At 41.4% G+C, this 21958-nt stretch overlaps 1 protein-coding gene across 6 annotated transcripts in view; it reads left to right on the forward strand.

The window, feature by feature from the left end:
- The window catches only part of PCDH7 (protocadherin 7), a 602886-nt gene extending 596278 nt beyond the window's left edge, over positions 1-6608 (forward strand). For 5 of the 6 annotated variants that reach the window (XM_034411294.2, XM_034411296.2, XM_034411295.2 and 2 more), the window contains one exon: positions 5894-6608. In XM_034411294.2, the coding sequence (XP_034267185.2) occupies positions 5894-6273 (380 nt within the window). In that variant the 3' untranslated portion in view covers positions 6274-6608. The remainder of the gene's footprint in view (positions 1-5893) is intronic. The other variant, XM_034411299.2, reaches the window with a different exon arrangement.
- Positions 6609-21958: the final 15350 nt, after the last annotated feature.

Genomic DNA, 21958 nt, shown 5'->3' on the forward strand with positions numbered 1-21958 from the left:
GAAACCAGCTAGGGGAAAATGCCACGAAAGAATTCTTTTACATTGTTCTGAGTTCTGCTGATGTGAATGGTGAGGCGGGTTTAGAATAGAAGAGAATAACAGAGTTGGAAGGGACCTTGGAGGTCTTCTAATCCAACCCCCTGCTTAGGCAGGAAACCCTACACCACTTCAGACAAATGTTATCCAATCTCTTCTTTAAAATGTCCAGTGTTGGAGCATTTACAACTTCTGGAGGCAAGTTGTTCCACTGATTAATTGTTCTAACTCTCAGAAAATTTCTCCTTAGTTCTAGGTTGATTAGTTTCCATTCGTTGCTTCTTGTCCTGCCTTCAGGTGCTTTGGAGAATAGCTTGACTCCCTCTTCTTTGTGGCAGCCCCTGAGATATTGGAACACTTCTATCATGTCACCCCTAGTCCTTCTTTTCATACACAGTTCCAGCAACTGTTCTTTATATGTTTTAGCCTCCAGTCCCCCAATCACCTTTGTTGATTTTGTTTAGCATCTTTTCTTTCAGTAGACATGTCTGAGTCTTCCCCACCTGGTGCAGTATCGTGACAGTGTAATTAGATAATGAGTGCTCCCTTTGCTCATCATTTCAGAGATATGTCTTCACTTAAATGGAGAAACAGAATGACCAAGGGCAGGCAAAAAGCAAGAGGGGCAAGAGGAAACTTGCCATATCTCTGGAGCCCTCACTGAGTTTTCTTATGGGAATCTGGCAGAGAGCATAGGAAATTTCTCTCCATTCCCTTCCCCTCCCTCCCCCGTGAGTAGGCACTTGAGTGGATAGAGAAGAAAGCAAGGGATTACTAGAATGGCTGGGAAACTGTCACAGAATATTGAAAACTAAGCTCATGTGACTGTAGCAGCCCAGCAGTGTAGCACTGAAGCAAACCGAATTTTCACAAATTCCTTGAGAATCATAGCCCCTGGATTTTGGACACATTCTGTAAGTTAGTCCCTTTGAGGTACCTTGGTTCAAAAGTTGTTGTCCTCTGATGCACCCTTTTGCCAAGATAAAGATCATAACAATGAGAGTTTTAGAAGTCTATAGAAGATAAAGATCATAACAATGAGAGTTTTAGAAGTCTATAGATGTCTTGATGTCCATGAGTTAGGCTTGATTCCTGGTGATTACATATCAAATGGTGTGTTTGCTAAAAAAAGGGAACTGATCTCTGATTGATTGACTGATTGATTGATAAATTGATTGGTAAATTGATTGATTTGGGATATTTTTAGCTTCCCAGCTTCGGTGTTTCCTGTTCAGGTCATAATTGATCCTGCTTAGCTTTTTCCAAGATGAAGAATGGAATCTGGCATGAATCCTTCCCCACTCATTTCCACCCCATAATATATATATAATTAAAACTGAATGGCTGATATTATTTTTAAGAAGTTGAGTTAACTTGAAACTGAAAATAACAAGTGGCCATTTCTAAATCAATCGTAGATCATTTCTTTTCCTCATTTAAAATAATATATTAATCCCCAAAGTGTTTAATATAGTAAACTCTCTATATATTTTCAGTGAATGAAAAAATAAGAATGCTTTACTGGATTGGTTTTTAATGTCATAAAAGTCACAAAAAAGTATAATCTAAATAGAAAATAGCTACATAATGTAAATAAATGTGCCTATGAAAGTCCCATCTGGATTTTTTTTTTTTAATCTCAAGATTTATTAGTAAATTTAGATATAATTTTAATCCGGGTGCGCTTCAAGGTGTTGGTGATCACCTTTAAAGCGCTCCATGGCTTAGGGCCAGGGTACCTACAGGACCGCCTTCTGCCACCAATAGCCTCCCACCGGCCAGTTCGCTCCCACAGAGAGGGCCTCCTCAGGGTGCCGTCGGCTAGACAATGCCGGCTGGCGACCCCCAGGAGGAGAGCCTTCTCTGTGGTGGCACCTACCCTTTGGAACAATCTACCCCCAGAGATACGAGTGATCTCCGACCTCTGGACCTTTCGTCGGGCCCTAAAAACTCATCTCTTTCAGTTAGCCGGTCTCTCTTGATTTTATGATTTTATGGTTGGTTTTAAATTTTGATATGGATTTTAAATTGATAAATTTTAAACTATGGGCCAAATTTAATTATTTTAAATCTATTTTTAATCGTATTTATGTATAAATATTTTTATTTTGGCTGTTCACCACCCTGAGTCCGAAAGGAGAAGGGCGGTATAGAAATTCGAATAATAAATAAATAAATAAAAAATCAAATCAAATCTTTATTGTGGTCATAGATAGCACAGAATCAATTAGATATGTTTGATTATTAATTAATAAAAGTTTATTCTAACAATAGCACTTAGATTTACGGTATATACCACTATCTGGTGCTTTACAGCACTCTTTAAGTGGATTACAGAGTCAGCCTATTGCCCCCAACAATCTAAGTCAGTGATGATTAACCGTTTTGCCGTCGAGTGCCAAAAGCGAGGAGAGCATGGGGGGGTCATGCTGCACATGCCCACACCCATAATTTAATGCCTCCCATGCCTCCCCCCCGCACATGTGCACACGACCATTCCCGCACTCCGTTTTGGGCCTAGCAGTCCTCCCTGAAGCCTCCGGAGGCTAGAAATGGCCCATTTCCAGACTTCCAGTAGGCCCGGTAGGCCTGTTTTTGCCCTCCCCAGGCTCCAGAGGCTTTCTTGGAGCCTGGGGAGGGTAAAAACAGCCTCCCCCACCCCCTCGGAGGTCCTTCGGAAGCCGGAAACATCCTCACAGAGCCTCCGTGAGAGCCCTGCACTTACCTGGCATCCAAAACAGGCCGCGTGGAGACTCCTGGGAGGGGAGGGGCGGCATGGGTAAGGCCAGCCGAAAATCAGCTGGCCGGCGCATGCATGTACACTGGAGCTGAGCTAGGGCAACAGCTTGTGTGCCCGCAGATATGGCTCCGCGTGCCACCTGTGGCACTCGTGCCATAAGTTCAACATCATGGATCTAGGGCCTCATTTTACTGACCTCAGAAGGATGAAAGGCTGAGTCAACCTTGAGATGGTCAGGATCAAACTCCTGGCAAGAAGTAAATTTAGCCTGCAATGCTGCGTTCTAACCACTATGCCACCACGGCCTTAACTTCCATTTGCAGTACTAATAAAATACCTTTAAAGGTTTAAGTACGTTTAGATGGTAACAATTCTGCCTACATGGAATTCACACACACATACACAACACACACACACACACACACACACACACACACACACACAAAATAGGGAAGAAAGCAGGGTGAGTGGGTGGATGGTGCTAAAATCACAAAAATACTATAACATTCACTGAACACTTCCCAATCCCCAATCTTCCCGCAATAAGATACCTACATATACACATAGTATTGGGGTTTGATTTTGTTTTGTAAATGCAAAAGGTTATGCAAAATGCAAAAGCTATGGTTAATGTGCTGCTGATCATTTATTATTGCTGTCCATTTTAATGCACTGTCTTTGCCAGCCTTGGTATGTTTTTATCTCTAACTTTAGAAACAATTAAACCAACCATTTATATGATTGAAGATGGGGCCAAACTGATCATACTATCTGGATAGTTAACTTCAACTGCAGATCAGAGGTGGGTTTCAGCAGGTTCTGACCAGTTCTGGAGAACTGGTAGTGAAAATTTTGAGTAGTTCGGAGAACCGGTAGTAAAAATTCTGACTGGCTCCACCCCCATCTATTCTCTGTCTCCCAAGTTCCAGCTGATCAGGAGGAAATGGGGATTTTGCAGTAACCTTCCCCTGGATTGGGGAGGGAATGGAGATTTTACAGTATCCTTACCCTGGAGTGGGGTGGGAATGGAGATTTTATAGTATCCTTCCCCTGCCACACCCACCAAGCCACGCCCATCAAGCCACACCCACATAACCGGTAGTAACAAATTTTGAAACCCAGCACTGCTGCAAATATCCCAACATTTTTTAAAACTAAGTTTATAGTTGGGCTTAGCATCTTCTGGGCATTCAGCTTAGGCTGAATTATTAATTTCTTGCTCAGGAGGCAAACCCCCAATTGTAAACTAAGCTTAAAGGAGGAGTAGCTATTTTTTTTTGAAGTGTTTATAGTAGAATATCAATGTTTGCAAGGAAGATAAAAGGAGATGACATAAAATAATTGCGAAAGTTAATTTAGGTTGAGTTGAATTTTATCTGAAGGCATGACCCATAGCCATCAATGGGAAATATAAAATCTGGGCCTTGAACATTGGCCAACAAAAGTCAAGAATGTGGTCTATTCCATTCCCAATTAATAAGCTTCATGCTTCACCCTCTTTGTGAGTGGTGTGGTGGCCTAGAGGTGGAGCTGTCGCCTCACAATCAGCTATGAGTTCAATCCTAGGTAGAGGGAGGTATTTCTCTTTCTGGGCATGATGAGAATATATCTGCTGAACAAAACTCCGCATTGGCAACAGGAAGGGCATCCAGCCAGTAAACACTTTGCTAGCTCCATTCAGTTGCCTAGACTCCACCCTGCAAGGGATTATGGGGTCATTAAAAGAAGATGACGATGTTTTGCCCTCTTTGTATCTTACTTTGTTAGTGTAGGAGATAACCAGGCTGAGCCCAATATCAGAGTCAAATGCATTATCAATCTAGAGTCCCTACAACATGAAAGAGACCTAAATCCAACCTCCCCTTGAAGTCTGTTGCCTCTTCTGGAGCCAACTTGCCTTGACCTTTAATAGATCAGATTCTTGGGTATAGGTAGCATGACATAAACACAGAGTGCTTTTGAACTCTATCCTGGCTCCTGTTTTTTTTTTTTGCACCTGACAATTCTCATCTATACCCAGAATCCAGTCTTGGCAAACACCCATTCAGATTGGCCGCAGCATAGTCAGTTGATTATTCCTTCTTTCTTTTTAAAAAACATGAGATAGTTTTTGAAAGCAGCAAATGAGTTTGGCATCACGTGCCAAGCAGAGGTGGGCTTCACATAATTTAACAACCAGTTCACCCCAGCACCGAAAATGCATGTGCGCAGCCTTCTGTGCACGTGCTTTGCTCATGCGCGCACTTGCACGCATGTGTACAGCTTTAAAAACACAGCTAAATAGGATGGTATAACACCAGGGTGGGAAGGTGGGGGCAGGCCCACCTGCAGGTCAAAACTACCAGTTCTCCTGAACCGCTACGAACCGGCTGAATCCCATCCCTGGTGCCAAGTGTTTTTTTTTTAAATGAGCCACTCTCAGATTTCCCCCAAAATTGACTTTTTAAGCAATGGCAGTTGTCAGAGGGGTGAGGAATGAGGAAGAAAACCATTGTCAGCGATTCAAAACTGGCATAGAGAGCAGAGGAGAGAGAGAGATAAGCTCTGAACTTTTGCCTGCTAAATCCCTTTGAAGTCGGGTTGTCGTGGAAATGAAGAGGGGGGGGACATTCCTGGGAAATGATGAGACAAGAAGTCTGAAGAATGACTTGGAAGATAGCCAATGAGAAGCAGAGATTTGGGGATCGGAAAGGGAGGGATTGGGGGGCAAAAGGTCAGTCTTGTCCGCATCGAGTCATGATCTGGTGGCTGTGCTCAATTAAAGAAAAGATTTCCTTAAAGATTGGCAGTTTGGAAATTCATTTATTTTGAGATAGCATCGAAGTCTGACAACCATATTACCTTACGACAGCCCTGGCAAGGTTTTCCTACTGTGTTTCCCTGAAAATAAGACCCTCTCTTATATATATTTTTTTGAACCCTGAAATAAGTGCTTGGCCTTATTGCCATGCGCTCAAAAGCCTGATTGGGCTTATTATCAGGGGATGTCTTATTTTGAGGGAAACAGGGGAAGTCTTCTGTCGGGTGCATCAATAATTTCTGAAGATGCCCCTGTCCAGTTTTCCCCAGGGAGCAAGGACCAAAATCTCAACCCCTTTTGTTGCTCTTTGTTTGCAGATTCAAGACCTCTGCCAGATGTTGCCCTGACGGGAAAATGCACCCGAGAATGCGATGAGTATGGCCACTCTGACTCCTGTTGGATGCCCGTCCGCACTTCACCCGAAAGGAAGCCGAAAAGCCAGCCCAAACTCTCCACCTTCATGCCCGTCGACGAACGGGGAAGCCCGGAGAAGCTGGCCAACGGAGAGGCCTCCCTGATGGGCGATCGCAACAGGAACCTCCTAAACAAAAAGTTAACCTCATCTTATGAGACCTTCAGTGCAGCTAGCTTCAGCAAAAGCGAAGAAACCAACCCAGAGGATATTCCCCTGGCGCAGACAGGGGAATACAAGCCATCTACTATCAATACTTTAACTCGAAGGGAAGTTTATCTCTAGGGGATCAGGAAGTAACAATGCCGGTTCTTTCCCAGAGCAGAAGGCTCAAAGCCGATCACTCAAAACCATTGGAAATTGGGAAGGAAGGAAACTAATCTGTCGAAACCAAGGGGGCTAACCAAAGAGACAAAGGCCTGGCTTGCCTCTTCTGCCTCCCTGCCAGGCATTTACATATCCTGTCTGCCTGACTTATATTGTACAATGTAGAAACCATTGTTGTCCCTGCATGTCTTTAACACCGTACTCACCTGTTTTTTCTTTTTTTCTTTTCCTTATGATTTTATTTTAATTTTCCAAAAGTTACCGTTATAAATTCCTTGCTAGGGAAAACAAACCTGAAATTGGAAAAAAAAAAAAAGGGAGGGGGAAAAACATGAGATAGAAATTCTGATTCCCCTCCCCAGCACACACAAAGACACACACACACACACACACAAACATACATGCACACAGAGAGAGGGACAGACAAACAGACACGTGCCGCCAAAGCATTGTTTGAGCCCCTCTGATTGTCGTCTGCTTGTTTTCCAAATCGCCCGTCAGTGGGGAAAACACTGTGCACGTAGATCTATGCGTTGCTATATCTGGTTTCCATCAGAGATAAACCTTCGGAAACCCTACAAAAGCAATGTGCAAAATAACTTTTTTTAAAAAAAGAGGAAGAAGGAGAAGAGGGAAAAAAGCACTTTTTAAAGGATCATATCTTTAATACAGTCCTGTGGCTGGAAACAAGAAAGAAAAAGGAAAAAAAGAGGGGTGAGGAGGATATTCAGCCTGAGATTGTAGTCCAAAATATTACACATTCCCTAAAATCACGACCTGTATATTTAGTTTTGATTGACAGAAAAATATAGATGTCTATCTCTTTCTAGTTTTATTATTTTTACATGTCTTTCTTCCTTCCCCTTTCCCTCCTCCCATTCTCTAACATTTTAACTTAAATATAAAATGATGGAATACATATATAAACACACTGACACACATACAAACACAAAAACAAGTATACATGTACACAACAATGAATGAATGAATGAATGAATGAATGAATGAATGAATGAATGAACGACGGGGCATGACTTATCAATATCAAGAAACGGCTGAGCCTGGTGTCATTTTCACAAGACCAACATTTAGATTGGATGATCATAGTAATTTAAAGACCAAAGAACACACTATGGATCAAGGAAATCGCTCGTTGGTCTTGTCATGTAAAATTTGATCCAGGAACACACTGACAATTAAGCATGATGATTGTTGTCAACATGGATTTTAGTTTGATGCCCAAAGGAACTGATGACATGAGCTTGCTGAATTAAAAAATAATAATAATAATGTGATTACATTCACCAACTATATTAAACATGACCCTCTGGCTTCAAAATATGTTTTCCTTAGAAAAAATTACAAAATCCATCTGACAAGCTTTAAAACACGTTCAGGGGATAGCTGAAAGAAGAGTGAAAATGAAGGCAGTAAGAAGAATATGCTTCAAGTCAAAACATGGCAGCATCTTGGTTGAGAAGGGATGCTAATTTTTGGGTTCTCGCAGTGTTCCAGGTTATTCATTTGCTGTAGGCAAAGGTGTTATGCAGGTTTTTCTTAAAACACAAGTGCATTTAAGCTGAGTCTCGTGCAATACCCAACCCATGTTGAGACTCCAGGCGACCGAGAGTCTCGGCAGACGTCACTCCCAACATGCAAAATGGCGCGGCTTGCGACTTCGTAGAAAGCATCCAAGCCAGATCATGATTGCGTAGAGCTCTGGGTCGTGACGATTTGTATAGTTTTGCACTATATACAGGGGATAGGAAAAAAAATGGACCAGATAATTTTTTTTGTTGTTTGTTTTGTGCAATAAGAAGTTGCAGAGTATGGAAAACTGAGCTAGTTCTGTATTGATGATTAAAAAAAAATAATAGTAATAAAGAATGGACATTCAAATAAACCTGACAATCGGTCAATGCAGTGGGAACAGCTTGGGAAGGGTGCAAAAACACCATCTTCTCGGGTTGTTTAACTTGACATTAAAGCATGGATAGATGGTTCTAATAGATTTAGTGACAAGGTAGCTTGGATAGTTTACTTTAAGAGTGACATAGAATATATTATTAGACAGTTTGACGTATGGGCCAATCAGCTGGTACAAATCCCTCATGACTTTTGTCTTTTAAACTCTCAATAGCAAAGTGCTCTTTTTTTGAAAAAAAAATGTACTTCTTCTTTGCATTTAATCATCCGATTGGTTCTTAGCTTGCGTGTAGCAACTGAACATATTGGCGCATTTTAGAAATGGAGAAATGTCAAAGGAAAATTTAGGAGTTGAATTGATCATTCTAATGCATCCTTTTTTAAAAAAAAAATATAGATAGATAGATAGAAAACAGAAATTCAGATTTTGACTGGATTAGAGGACTGACTAAATCCTTTCCTGTATTTGTATAACTCTTAAGTATATGTTAAAGGCAAAATGCTTGTGAATATATTTGCATTAAATATGCATATTTTTTTCAGGCTTCAACCGAAAACACCATCAGCCACACGAAAGAACAATCGAATATTTTCTCTGTGTAGAATTAGGATACACCGAGCATTATCTTAGAGACACTAAATGGTAGCAGTCCAAATCGTCGTTCTTTTTAACCTCATTTCTAAAGAGCCAATACGTTAAAACAAGACTTTTCAGAATTATATGGATTAGCCTGTATTCCCCTTTTTGCGTGCTACATTAACGGCACATATAAGACTGAACAATTTAGCTAATTTAGTTGTAGTGATAAGCCCAAAGGATGTCAAAAAAGTAAAAAGAAAAAAAAAGAGAGAAAAAAGAAAGAAAAATAGGTGTGCTTGTTTATATGTTCAGTAATCCTAGTAAAACCTAACCATCAAAAACATAATCAACAGCTTCTCTTACTACCCAGCATGATCCACAGATATATATATATATTTTTCGTGTACGTTTTTCATTTGAAATTAGTCGAATTGGGAAACACTCCTTCTATAGAGTGCTTTTATATTAAATAAACAAATACATTAAAAAAATGGAAATGGAAAGTTTTAGAGTGAATGCAAAATATGCAATTGTGCCTTTTATACTGTTGTCATGGTAAAACAGCACTTGGGTTACACACTAAAAATACTGGGCAGTTCCCACTTTTTTCAACCTGTATATTTAACCCGGTTTATTTTCTGAAAAGCATCAAATGATATATTTTTTAAAAAGGGGAAAAAAAACCTTCTGCCAAACTCAAATAATAGACCAGTCCAGGAGTAAAATGCACTTTACTTTCCTACCGGCTCGCTTAATGTGCGTCCCAGTTTGACAGGGGCGGAGCCTCCCACTGGCACTACCAGTTCGCCAAACCACCTGCGGCCGCCGCTACCGGCTTGCACGAACTGGATAGAGCCAGCTGCATTTCACCCCTGGACCAGTCTTAAATATAATCCATTAAAAAAACAAAGGAAGAAGAGAAAGACTCTGGTTTGGGAACAGGTTTGAACAGGTTACGTTAAAAAGCTACAGTATTGATCTCCGTAACAAGAAATGATGACTCTCTTTTTTGAGGGCAGAGAAATTGACGAATCTTTGTTCATGCTCTTGTTGCTTTTTTAAATATATGAAGGTTTGGGGGTTTTTTTGCAGCCATTTTGTTTTAATCGCTGTCTTAGTTCGATTTCACGAGGAACTCAAGTGAATGTGTTTTGCACACTCCTAGCTTGACATGCCACTCATGTAAACTTTATATGAATTAGAAGAAGAAAAAAAAGTCATATTAACTTTGATATAAACTCTTGCGCTCATACCGACCTCCAGCTAGGCTAATATATAGCCAATTTCATTCCTGACTGGCCTACTGTCTGACTTTCTTGAAAACAAGATAGATGCTATTTTTATGTGGGAAGTGGGCGGGGGGGGGAAGAACTGCGGTGAACAGATGGAAGGTGTTGGAAGAAATACTACCCTAGGAAATTGTCATTGTTGGAAAGCAAAGGTGTGGGGAAATGGAAATGGGGCTGGAAAAAAAAAAGAAAGAAAAAGAAAGCATGTTAAGTACAACCATCACTAACAAGACTTGAGCAGCATTTGACAAGGCGAAGAATGGAACAAGTTCTCCAGATGTTCCATCAATGGTTAAAGAGCCAATGTTCTCTTAAGTGCTGAAAGGAACAACACTAACGTTGGACAATTCCTTGAAGGAACTTGGAAGAAGGCATCTTTCCTAGCTACCTGGGGTACCCTTTCAGGCCCTTCTTTTCCTGATTTTTTGAAGCACTTACATTCAGTGTGGTTACGATCCGTTGTATTATTAATCATTGACTATTGTTCTGCTACTTGGATGTTAATAGTGAAGCAGAGAACCAACTTATTTGTTTATTATGAGTCACTATGCACGCAACTATGCTAAGGAAAAAAAAAAACATGGCAAAAATGTACTCGATGCTAGTCCACCTCTATTTATGAAAGATTTTGCATAATTTTATTTGCTTTTGTACAGTTTTCTGTAAATAAATTGCTTGTCATTTTTTTTTTGTCTCTGCAAATTAAAATATAACATGTTAAAATGGACACGTCTGTGTTTGATTTCCAGAAGTAGCAGTACAAGGAGAGGGGAGAGACTGTAAGTTTAAGAGTCACCTGGTCGTGCGATGGGCAGCAAATAAATTTAACAAATAAATAAAACAGGCTGACAACTAGACCAGATCCACTTTTGGAGACATTTACCTAGAGCCCTTCGTTAGCATCATAATGCCAACTTTTTAATACAACATGAACTCTCTAGGAAGGTCTTGAACAAATATAAACATAATAGATGTGAGATCTCATTTTATTTCATTTTATTCCGTGTAGCGTGCTCATTCTGGAGCTATTCATCTATCAATTAAATACATGTAGTCGGCTTTTAAACCTAGTGGAAGCTACTAAAGTTGCAGGATCCACTCTGAGTCAGGCTCCAGGACCAAAGGTTTATTCTTCCAAGCTTTCAGATTCATTCTGAGGCCCATCTTCAAGAACTTCTGAGCAGAAGGTTGGACTAGAAGACCTCCAAAGTCCCTTCCAATTCTGTTATTCTGTTCTATGGGCTCCAGCACGAACCTGAATGCTTGGAAACTTTTGATCCTAGTGACCAAGTCAGGTGTTCTCTCCAAGTATTAAACTGAACCTGACCCTATTTTCTTTCTGAATCAACTCCAGCCTAGCCTGATTCTACCAACTACAATGACTTGATAGAATAGAATAGAAAATAGAATAGAATAGAAAATAGAATAGAATGGAATGGAACGGAATGGAATGGAACGGAATGGAACGGAACAGAGGAATGAAGGAGTAGAGTAGAGTAGAGTAGAGTAGAGTAGAGTAGAGTAGAGTAGAGTAGAGTAGAGTAGAGTAGAGTAGAAAAGAACAGAACAGAACAGAACAGAACAGAATAGAATAGAATAGAATAGGACAGGACAGGACAGGACAGGACAGGACAGGACAGGACAGGACAGGACAGGGGAATAAAGGAGTAGAGTAGGGTAGAGTAGAGTAGAGTAGAATAAAGTAGAGTAGAGTTGAGTAGGGTAGAGTAGGGTAAGGTAGAACAGAACAGAACAGAACAGAGCAAAGAAGGAGTAGAATAGAGTAGAGTAAAGTAGAGTACAGTAGAGTAGAACAGAACAGAACAGAACAGAACAGAACAGAACAGAACAGAATAGAATAGAATAGAATAGAATAGAATAGAATTCTTTATTGGCCAAGTGTGATTGGACACACAAGGATTTTGTCCTTGGTGCATACGCTCTCAGTGTACATAAAAGGAAGAAAAGAAAAAAGAAAAAGGGAAAAAAATACATTCATCAAGAATCATAAGATGCAACACTTAGTGATAGTCATAGGTTACTAATAAGCAATCAAATCATACTAGGAAACAAACAGAACAATAGAATAGAAACAAACGAACAGAACAATAGAAGTAGACAAAACCACTCAGAATAAGTAAATATATTTTGTTCTCAGGGAGCACGCTCTACTGTAGTAAACAATGCCTTAGTAGTTTTTGTCACATTGAATTGAGCCTCAAAAGATAGATCAGGGAGTGCATTGCCTTATCTGGATTCCCTTATCTGTATTGAAACAATTCCAACTTTACCTACCTACACATCCCTAGTTGTTTCTGTCCCTCAACTTTTCCAACCATAATATGGTAATAATTTGACCTTGTTGTTGACACTTCTTGTTGTTAGTTGTGAAGTCATGTCTGCCCCATCACGACCCCGTGGACAAAGTTCTTCCAGACCTTCCTGTCCTCTACCATCCCCGGAGTCCATTTAAGCTCACGCCAACTGCTTCAGTGGCTCCATCCAGCCGCCTCATTCTCTGTCGTCCCCTTCTTCTTTTGTCCTCAATCGTTCCCAGCATTAGGCTCTTCTCCAGTGAGTCCTTCCTTCTCATTAGGTAGCCAAAGTATTTGAGTTTCATCTTCAGGATCTGGCCTTCTAAAGAACAGTCAGGGTTGATCTCCTCTAGGAGTGACCGGTTGGATCGCCTTGCACTCCAAGAGACTCGCAGGAGTCTTCTCCAGCACCAGAGTTCAAAGGCCTCAGTTCTTTGGTGCTCAGCCACTAGATGGCCACTAGATGGTGGCAAAGTTGCAGAAAAGTCTAGCTCTCTCTTGGCTGCCATCTGGTGGTAAGCGGGAGTTTTGTAGACCAATTCAGATAGTTATCTCTCTATCCCTCCACACAGCCTAAGGAACCCTGCAAAGATATGCCAATCTTTCTCAATCTTACATTATGTGTTGGATTTCATTGGCAATTAGAATCTTCAAAGCATTAATATTATTTGTGCTTATTGTTTCAGAAGTTAGAATATAACAGCATTGCATATATTGGTTGACTATAGCCATTCTCACATTTCAGAAAGATGAGCTTCTGGCGGAGATGAATTTTGAAAAGTAGAACTGTAACATTTCTCACCCGCTGCCTTGCGTGATCCCTTGACTGCTTGCTGAGCGCATAAATATTTCCTCTTAATTTGTAATTCAGCTTTATGTTAACCAAATCTGTCTGTGATTTTCCCTATCTGAGATCTGAAAAGAAGTCAGCATAAATATCTTAATAGCTGCCATCTTTTGATAGATTTGCAGAGAACTCTCTGTGGCGGTTATTGTAACAAGTCCTGCCGTTTGTAAGGCAATCCTGACATTTCTCGCTACATTCTGCTGTGGATTTACCAAATTGCATTTGCTTATATTGATTTATTTGGCTTGATCAAATTCTCATAACAGACTTTAGATTTGTACTAATCATTGCACTGAACTACTGTATATCTTAAGCATGCTGGCCTCCTATGAACATTGACTTTCTTTCTTTCTTTCTTTTTTAATTTGATTTATATGCCGCCCTTCTCCGGAGACTCAGGGCGGCTTACAATGCGTTAAGCAATAGCCTTCATACTTTTGTATATTTATACAAAGTCAGCTTATTGCCCCCACAAACTGGGTCCTCAATTTACCTACCTTAGAAAGGATGAAAGGCTGAGTCGACCTTGAGCCTGAGAATTGAACTCGCAGTAATTGCAGGCAGCTGGATGTTAAATGCTGCCTTAGGAGGCATTAGCCTCCTACGCCACTCAGGCTTCATAAACCTAACTACTCAGAGTAGTTAGGTTTATGAAGCAGTCCAGATACTGCTTCATCCTCTCATATATGTTTAGTTGTGGATATGCAATATTATTTCTGACCCCTGGCCTAATAGTTCTAGAAGGGAAGTCAGCTAGCTCTAGTAATTGCTATTTAATTGCAATGTTAATTACTGCATTATTATAATTATTACAGGAAAAAAAATCTAAAACACTTCCCCCCCCCAAAAAAAATCTATTTCACTAATCTCCCCACTCCCCAGCATTGTGCAATAGTTATGTTCTGCAATGAACGAATATATGCAATTGATGATAGGAAGAACAGGAAAATTTCCACAATTTCCGCTAACCAGCTGAATACCACCTCTGATGGTCAGCCACACCAAGTAGTTTAGACAAGAAGCACATCAGAGATAGGTTTCAGCAGGTTCTGACCAGTTCTGGAGAACCGGTAGCGGAAATTTTGAGTAGTTCGGAGAACCAGTAATAAAAATTCTGACTGGCCCCGCCCCCATCTATTCTCTGCCTCCTGAGTCCCAGCTGATTGGAAGGAAATGGGGATTTTGCGGTAACCTTTCCCTGGAGTGGGGAGGGAATGGAGATTTTACAGTATCCTTCCCCTGCCATGCCCACCAAGCCATGCCCACCATGCCATGCCATGCCACGCCCTCCAAGCCACACCCACAGAACCGGTAGTAAAAAAAATTTGAAACCCAGCACTGAAGCACACCCAGAAGTACTAGCTCTTACTTTGATTTAAGGTTACCTTAACACAATCTTGAAAATCTGTTATCTCCCCTCCCCCTAGCCTTTATGGTAAAAGGGATTAGAACAGGGTTCACCAACTTTTTGGAACTCAGGGACTACTAAATTCATAATATTAAATCCTGTGGACCGCTAATATGATCAGCCTAATGACTGGTTGGGTGGGTGTGACTAGGTGGTCATGTGACTGGGTAGGCATGGCCAACTCGATGTCACTCATGTCGAGGGGCACCTCACCAGCCTCTACTCACCCCCCACCCCCCAGCCACTCCTCACCTCCCCACCTGGGCTTCTTAGGGCCCCAACAGGAAGCAGTTGTTGGAGTTAAGCAGCCACCATGAGAAAGAGTTGGCACAACAGCTGGCTCAGTTCAGATTGGATCTGACTGAGAAGGAGGCTCAGCAGAAGCACCTCACTGAGGACTACGAGCAGAGGCTTTCAAGCAGAGGGAAGGCCTGCGGGGGTGCAAGGCCAGGTACTGGCGCCTGGAGGCTCAGCAGGCTGAGATGGTCAGCCAGTTCCAGGCCATGATGCTGTCCCACTGGAACGAGACCCTCCGGCTCTTCGCCACCAGCAACGCTTCCCTCCATCCTTCGCCCAAAGCCCCACACCAGGAGGCTGAAGCAGACCCCAAGTCAGAATTTCTGCCCACCTCAGACATGCAAAAAAAGACCCCGAAGAGGGAGACTCTCTGCAGCAACACAAACGTTCATTGCACGTATCTGTCCCAGGGGACGTAGTTTGAGGACCCCTGATTTAGTGCAATATAAAAAATGCAAATAATTTTTCTGTGGACCACCAAAATTTTCTCACGGACCACCAGTGGTCCACGGACCACCAGTTGGTGACCGCTGGATTAGAAGATCACATGTACCATTTTGACAAAATCAGCATTAATGCACACTTCCCTTATGCGTCTTTTTCCCCATAGGGAAATGCAAGTAGCTAAGCAAATTTTAATGCAACGTTCCAAATATATATAGTGCTTTTCTTCCAGATGTACACTATTCAAAAACAAAACTTTTGGAACTGAGAAAATCTATGCCCTGAATAGAGATAATATGACTTTTAATTCTCAAAAGATTATCGGCAGATTTTAATAACTTGATTATTCTAAATTGGATGAAGGAAATTCATAGGTAGATTGTGTTTCCTAATTATTAAGGAAAGGGTTGAAAACTTCAGCATGTATAATGCAGGTAGTCCTTGACAATGGAGCCCAAAATTTCTGTTACTAAGTGAGACAAAATCCCATTGATTTTGCTTGTCAGAAGGTCTCAAAAGGTGACCACATAACCCTGGGGCATTGCAACCGTCATAAACAGTGGTACTGGTTCACCCCGGTTCGGGTGAACCAGTACCAACAGTGATGGGAGGCTCCGCCCACCCACCTGGATGTCATCACGGACACTCTGCGCATGTGCAGAAGTGCCACATGCTCGCCCGTGCTCCCAATAACAAACTGGTAGAGAAAGTAAGTGAAATCCATTACTGGTCATAAACACATGCCAGTTTCTAAGCGTCCAAATTATGATCACGCGACTATGTTAATGCTGCAACGGTCGTAAGTCTGAAAAATGATCATGGAATGCTGTTACCTTCCCACTGAAGTGGTACCTATTTATCTACTCGCATTTGCATGCTTTTGAACTGCTATGCCTTCTACCGCATAGCTCCCAGCGACCGGTAAGATCCCACAGAGTTGGTCTCCTCCGGGTCCCGTCAGCTAAACAGTGCTGGGCCTGCGGGGGAGGGCCTTCTCTGTGGCTGCCCCAGCTCTCTGGAACCAGTTACCTCCTGAGATCCAGACCATCCCCACCTTATTGGCCTTCTGAAAAGCAGTGAAGACCTGGCTTTTCTGGCAGCCCTGGGGCCGTTGATCTCGCTCTTGTGATCTGGCGAGATCCAGCCATGAATGGTGTGAATGGGTTTTAATTGTTTTTAATGTTTTAATTTGTAATGTTTTTACATATGGTTTTTAATTGCATTGTAAGCCGCCTTGAGTCTTTGGAGAAAGGCGGCATACAAGTTGAATAAATAAATAAATAAATAAATAAATAAATAAATAAATAAATAAATAAATAAATAAATAAATAAATAAATAAATAAATAAATAGGTTGGCTGGACTGAGAGCTTATCCCGATGTGTGGCGCTGGGTCTCGAACTTGGGCTGCTGGCTTCCCAGCCAACAAGCCCAGTGTCTTGACTACTGGGCCACCATGTCACTCCTCTGCTGATAATAGCTGACCTTAAATGTTTAGAATTAGAATTAGAATAACAGAGTTGGAAGGGACCTTGAAGGTCATCTAGTCCAATCCACTGCTCAAGCAGGAGATCCTATACCATTTCTGACAGAAAGCAGTCCAGTCTCTTCTCAAAAACTTCCAGTGATGAAGCTGACACAAATTCCGAAGTCAACTTCTGTTCCATGGGTTGATGGCTCTCACTGTCAGAAAATTTCTCCTTATTTCTAGGATGAATCTCTCCTTGATCAGTTTCCATCCATTATTATTCCTTGTCTGGCCTTCAGGTGTTTTGGAATTTTACCTAGGGTTGGATTCAGTTAGCAGCAATGGTGAAATTCATTTTTTTTTACTGACAGTTCTGTGGGCGTGGCTTGGTGGGTGTGGCTTGGTGGACATGGCAGGGGAAGGACACTGCAAAATCCCCATTCCCTCCCCACTCCTGGGGGAAGGATATTGCAAAATCCCCATTCCCTCCCCACTCCTGGGGGAAGGATATTGCAAAATCCCCATTCCCTCCCCACTCCTGGGGGAAGGACACTGCAAAATCCCCATTCCCTCCCCACTCCTGGGGGAAGGATATTGCAAAATCTCCATTCCCACCCCACTCCAGGTGGAAGGATACTGCAAAATCCCCATTCCCACCCCACTCTGGGACCAGCCAGAGGTGGTATTTGCCAGTTCTCCGAACTACTCAAAATTTCCGCTACCGGTTCTCCAGAACCTGCTGGATTTCACCCCTGTTCTATATGGTTCCATAACAGTGGAATCCAAAAATAGAATTCTTTTTTTTAAAAAAAAAAAAAGTTTGATGGTAGAGCAAAACAAAGCTATGGATTTATTAAATAAATATTTTTTTTTTATTTGACTTATATGTCGCCCTTCTCCGGAGACTCAGGGCGGCTTACAATGTGCTCAGCAATAGCCTTCATCCTTCTGTATATTTATACCAAGTCAGCTTATTGCCCCGACAACTGGGTCCTCAATTTACCTACCTTAGAAAGGATGGAAGACTGAGCCTAGGCATGATTCGAGAACCTGCAGTAATTGCAGGCAGCTGGTCTTAATAACCAGCTTAATAACACGGTGCCTTAGACCACTGTACTACCAAGGCTCTAAATGAAGCAAAGAGAAAGTTCAGAGAACTTCACAGAGATCTTTAGGAGAAAAAGAGTGTTAAAATAGAAGAGGAGGAGGGAATACTCTAAACAGGCTGCCTACAGAGCAGATTTTACCCAGTAGGGTTTGAAGGACAAGTCAAAGCCAATACACAGCCTTCAGCAGGAGAGAGAAAAACCCCCTGTGCCGTTGACTCATTAAATCATATTTCTATTTGCTATAGAGAATAAGACTAATTAATGCATCAGAGAAGCTGAGATAATTTCAAATGTGCAGATGTGTTGCTAGGACCCGCTGACACAAATACAAAGAAGAAAAAGAAGAAAGCAGACAACAGAAGAATCAAGCTATCCAACCGTCCAGATTATATAGAATTTCATATTGAAAGGCAGAGACCAAGGGCTTAGGCATCTAAAGCAAATACTTTGGAGAGATGGATGATGGTTGTTTTCAGACAGTCACTCGCTCTCCAAGGTAATACATTTATAGGCCCGGAGGCATCTTTGAATAATTTTAGCATCATTAATTTATTTATTTTTTATATATATACTCAAAGCTTTTAACAATTTTAAGAAGGATGGAGCGTTAAATGGAACTTGGCCATTGCTAGCCTCTCACAAATTTTTTTTTATTTGATTTATATGCCGCCCTTCTCCGGAGACTCAGGGCGGTTTACAATGCGTTAAGCAATAGCCTTCATACTTTTGTATATTTTATACAAAGTCAGCTTATTGCCCCGACAAACTGGGTCCTCAATTTACCTACCTTAGAAAGGATGGAAGGCTGAGTCAACCTTGAGCCTCGTGAGATTCGATCTTACTTTAATTGCAGACAGCTGGAGTTAAATTACAATGCATTAGTCTGCTGAGCTATCCAGGCTCTTATATACAATATAAATTGTATATATCTTAGTGGCCTTAGAATGGAAAACAGAATAACAGAGTTGGAATGGATCTTGGAAGATTTAATTATTTAATTTAATTTAATTTAATTTAATTTAATTTAATTTAATTTAATTTAATTTAATTATTTAATTTAATTATTTAATTTAATTTAATTTAATTTAATTTAATTTAATTTAATTTATCATATTTCTATGCCGCCCAACTCCCAAGGGACTCTGGGCGGCTTACAACAGAAATAATACAAACAGTGAACATTTAAAAAAAAAAAAAAACATTATAAAAGCATTTTAGAAACATTAAAAACACATGCACAGCATCCATGGCTGGATCTCGCAAGACTGAACAGCGAGATCAACGGCCCCAGGCCTGCCGGAAAAGCCAGGTCTTCACCGCTTTCCGGAAGACCAAGAGGGTGGAGGTAGTCTGGACCTCAGGAGGTAACTGGTTCCAGAGAGCTTCTAGTCTAACCCACAGCTGAAGCAGAAGAACCTACATCAGGGGTGCCGAACTCGATTTCATTGCGAGCCGCATCAGGGTTGTGTTTGACCTCGGGGGGCCGGGGTGGGGATGGCCAGGGTGAACGTGGCCAGCTCAACATCACTCATGTCAGGGGTGCCTGAGCACTCTGCCACAGAAAACAGGCTCCCAAGTTCCGTTTTCTGCTGCGACGGCCTCCTGCAACCCTCTGCCACTGAAAATGGAGCTCGGGAGGGCTGCACACAGTCCTCCCCAGCTCTGTTTTTCACTGGCAGAGGCACTGTGGCTCATTCTTCGCTGTTTCCACAGGGGCCCCAAGCACCTCATAGGCCGGATCTGGCCCCCGGGTGTTGAGTTTGACACCCCTGCCCTAGGGGTGAAATCTAGCAGGTTCTGACAGGTTCTGGAGAACCGGTAGCGGAAATTTTGAGTAGTTCGGAGAACCATTCATTATTTTTTTTAATCTAGGTGGCTCAAGCATGGCTAGGTGGCTCAGTGGCTAAGACGCTGAACTTGTCTATCAGAAAGGTTGGCAGTTCGGTGGTTTGAATCCCTAGTATAGGTCTCCTGTGTGAGCAGGGGATTGGACTAGATGACCTCCAAGGTCCCTTCCAACTCTGTTAATATTAAGGCTGTTAATCTCTCTCTCTCCCTTTCTCCCTCCCTCCCTCCCTCTCTCCCGCCCTCTCCCTTTACCTCTCCCTCTCTCTCACCCCCTCTCCCATCCTCTCTTTCTCTTTTTTTTATTAAAAAGTTTTAACAAGTATTACAACAATTTTTCCCATCCCCCTTCCCCCCCTTCCCAATAGATCAGCTCCAGCACAGATGACAAAGTCATATTGTCATTACAACAATGTCTTAATCAGGCTCTAAGGGAACTGCAGCCTAGTTCTAGCCATAGTAGGGCAGTAGAAATTGAATAAGGGACTTGCAATATGATATTTATTTGTTTGTTTATTTATTTACTTTACTTTACTTTACTTTTTTTTTTTTTAAATTGATTTATATGCCGCCCTTCTCCGGAGACTCAGGACGGCTTACAATGCACTAAGCGATAGCCTTCATCCTTTTGTATATTTATACAAAGTCAGCTTATTGCCCCCACAAACTGGGTCCTCATTTCACCTACCTTAGGAAGGATGGGAGGCTGAGTCAACTTTGAGCCTTGGCGAGATTCGAACCTGCAGTAATTGCAGGCAGCTGTTCTTAATAACAGGGTGCTTTAGACCACTGTACTACCAAGGCTCTTTAACTCCCCTTTCAACGAACAAGACATAATTCAAAAAGAAAATATTGGTTTCATTCATAAACTATTTGAAACTTTTTAGTCTGATATTTGTTTACTCTAGTGCTGACACAATCCATCTTCTCCATTCCGATATATATCTTTCATTTGTATGGTCCTTCAAATACGCTGAAATTTTGGCCATCTCTGCTAAAGCCCATCCTCTCCTTCTCATAGGAAAACAGTTTCTCTTGAAATCGTGTCCCAGATAATTTGAACTTTGAGGTCATCTAAGGATTATTTCCAAAGTAGCAGGTCCATTCATTAGAAATAAATAGGGACTTAGAAATACAATTGGGTAACTGCCAATGGTAATTGGGTTGAATTCAAGAGGAGCTCTCGTTATAGTATGTGCTCCTGAATATCAGCCAAGTGCTAAGAGAATACTGAGAAATTAAGCTGCATAATATCCCATGAAAAGTAAAGGAAATGACCATAAACTAATCGTTTGGATGTAGAGTAGGGGTGTAGCCCAGTTATCCAAAAAGGCAGCAGAGCAGAGTAAAGCGATAAATGCTTTTTATTCGTTACGTTAGTAGTAGTAATTAAATTAAGAGACAAATAAAATTGGAAAGCCTCACTTCGATCTGATCTACATCGTGAAAAGAGAAAGAAAGAGGAAGTCAGACCTGAATCTAATCAACTTTAGGTTTCATGTTAAAAAGTAACTATAGGCATTCAATGAATGACTACTTCTTCTTCTTCTTCTTCTTCTTCTTCTTCTTCTTCTTCTTCTTCTTCTTCTTCTTCTTCTTCTTCTTCTTCTTCTTCTTCTTCTTCTTCTTCTTCTCCTTCTCCTTCTCCTTCTCCTTCTCCTTCTCCTTCTCCTTCTTCTTTTCCGTCTCCGTCTCCTCCTTCTCCTTCTCCTTCTGCTGCCCAATCTCTTCTTTTAAAAACCTTCAGTGATGGAGCACCCACCACATCTGTGGACAAGGTGTTCCACTGATTAATTGTTCTCATGTACATAATCCATGGAGCTATGAAGATGTTTCCATTCCTCTGCGCCTAGATAAGATAGATAACCTTTATTGTCACTTTTTTCTGTGAACACACTGGCACACATTAAAAATGAAATTTTGTTGCCCACTTTCAAAAGAAAATGTGTGTGTGTGTGTGTGTGTGTGTGTGTGTGTGTGTGTGTGTGTGTGTATATATATATATATATATATATATATATTACAGGTACATGCACACCCACACATATACACATGTGTGCTCTCTCTCTCGCTCTCTCTCTCTCTCTCTCTCTCTCTCTCTCTCTCTCCCTCTCTC

This window comes from Pantherophis guttatus, chromosome 8 (genome assembly GCF_059756535.1).
Source record: "Pantherophis guttatus breed Tessera chromosome 8, ASM5975653v1, whole genome shotgun sequence".
In the NCBI taxonomy this organism is placed as follows: Eukaryota; Metazoa; Chordata; class Lepidosauria; order Squamata; family Colubridae; genus Pantherophis; species Pantherophis guttatus.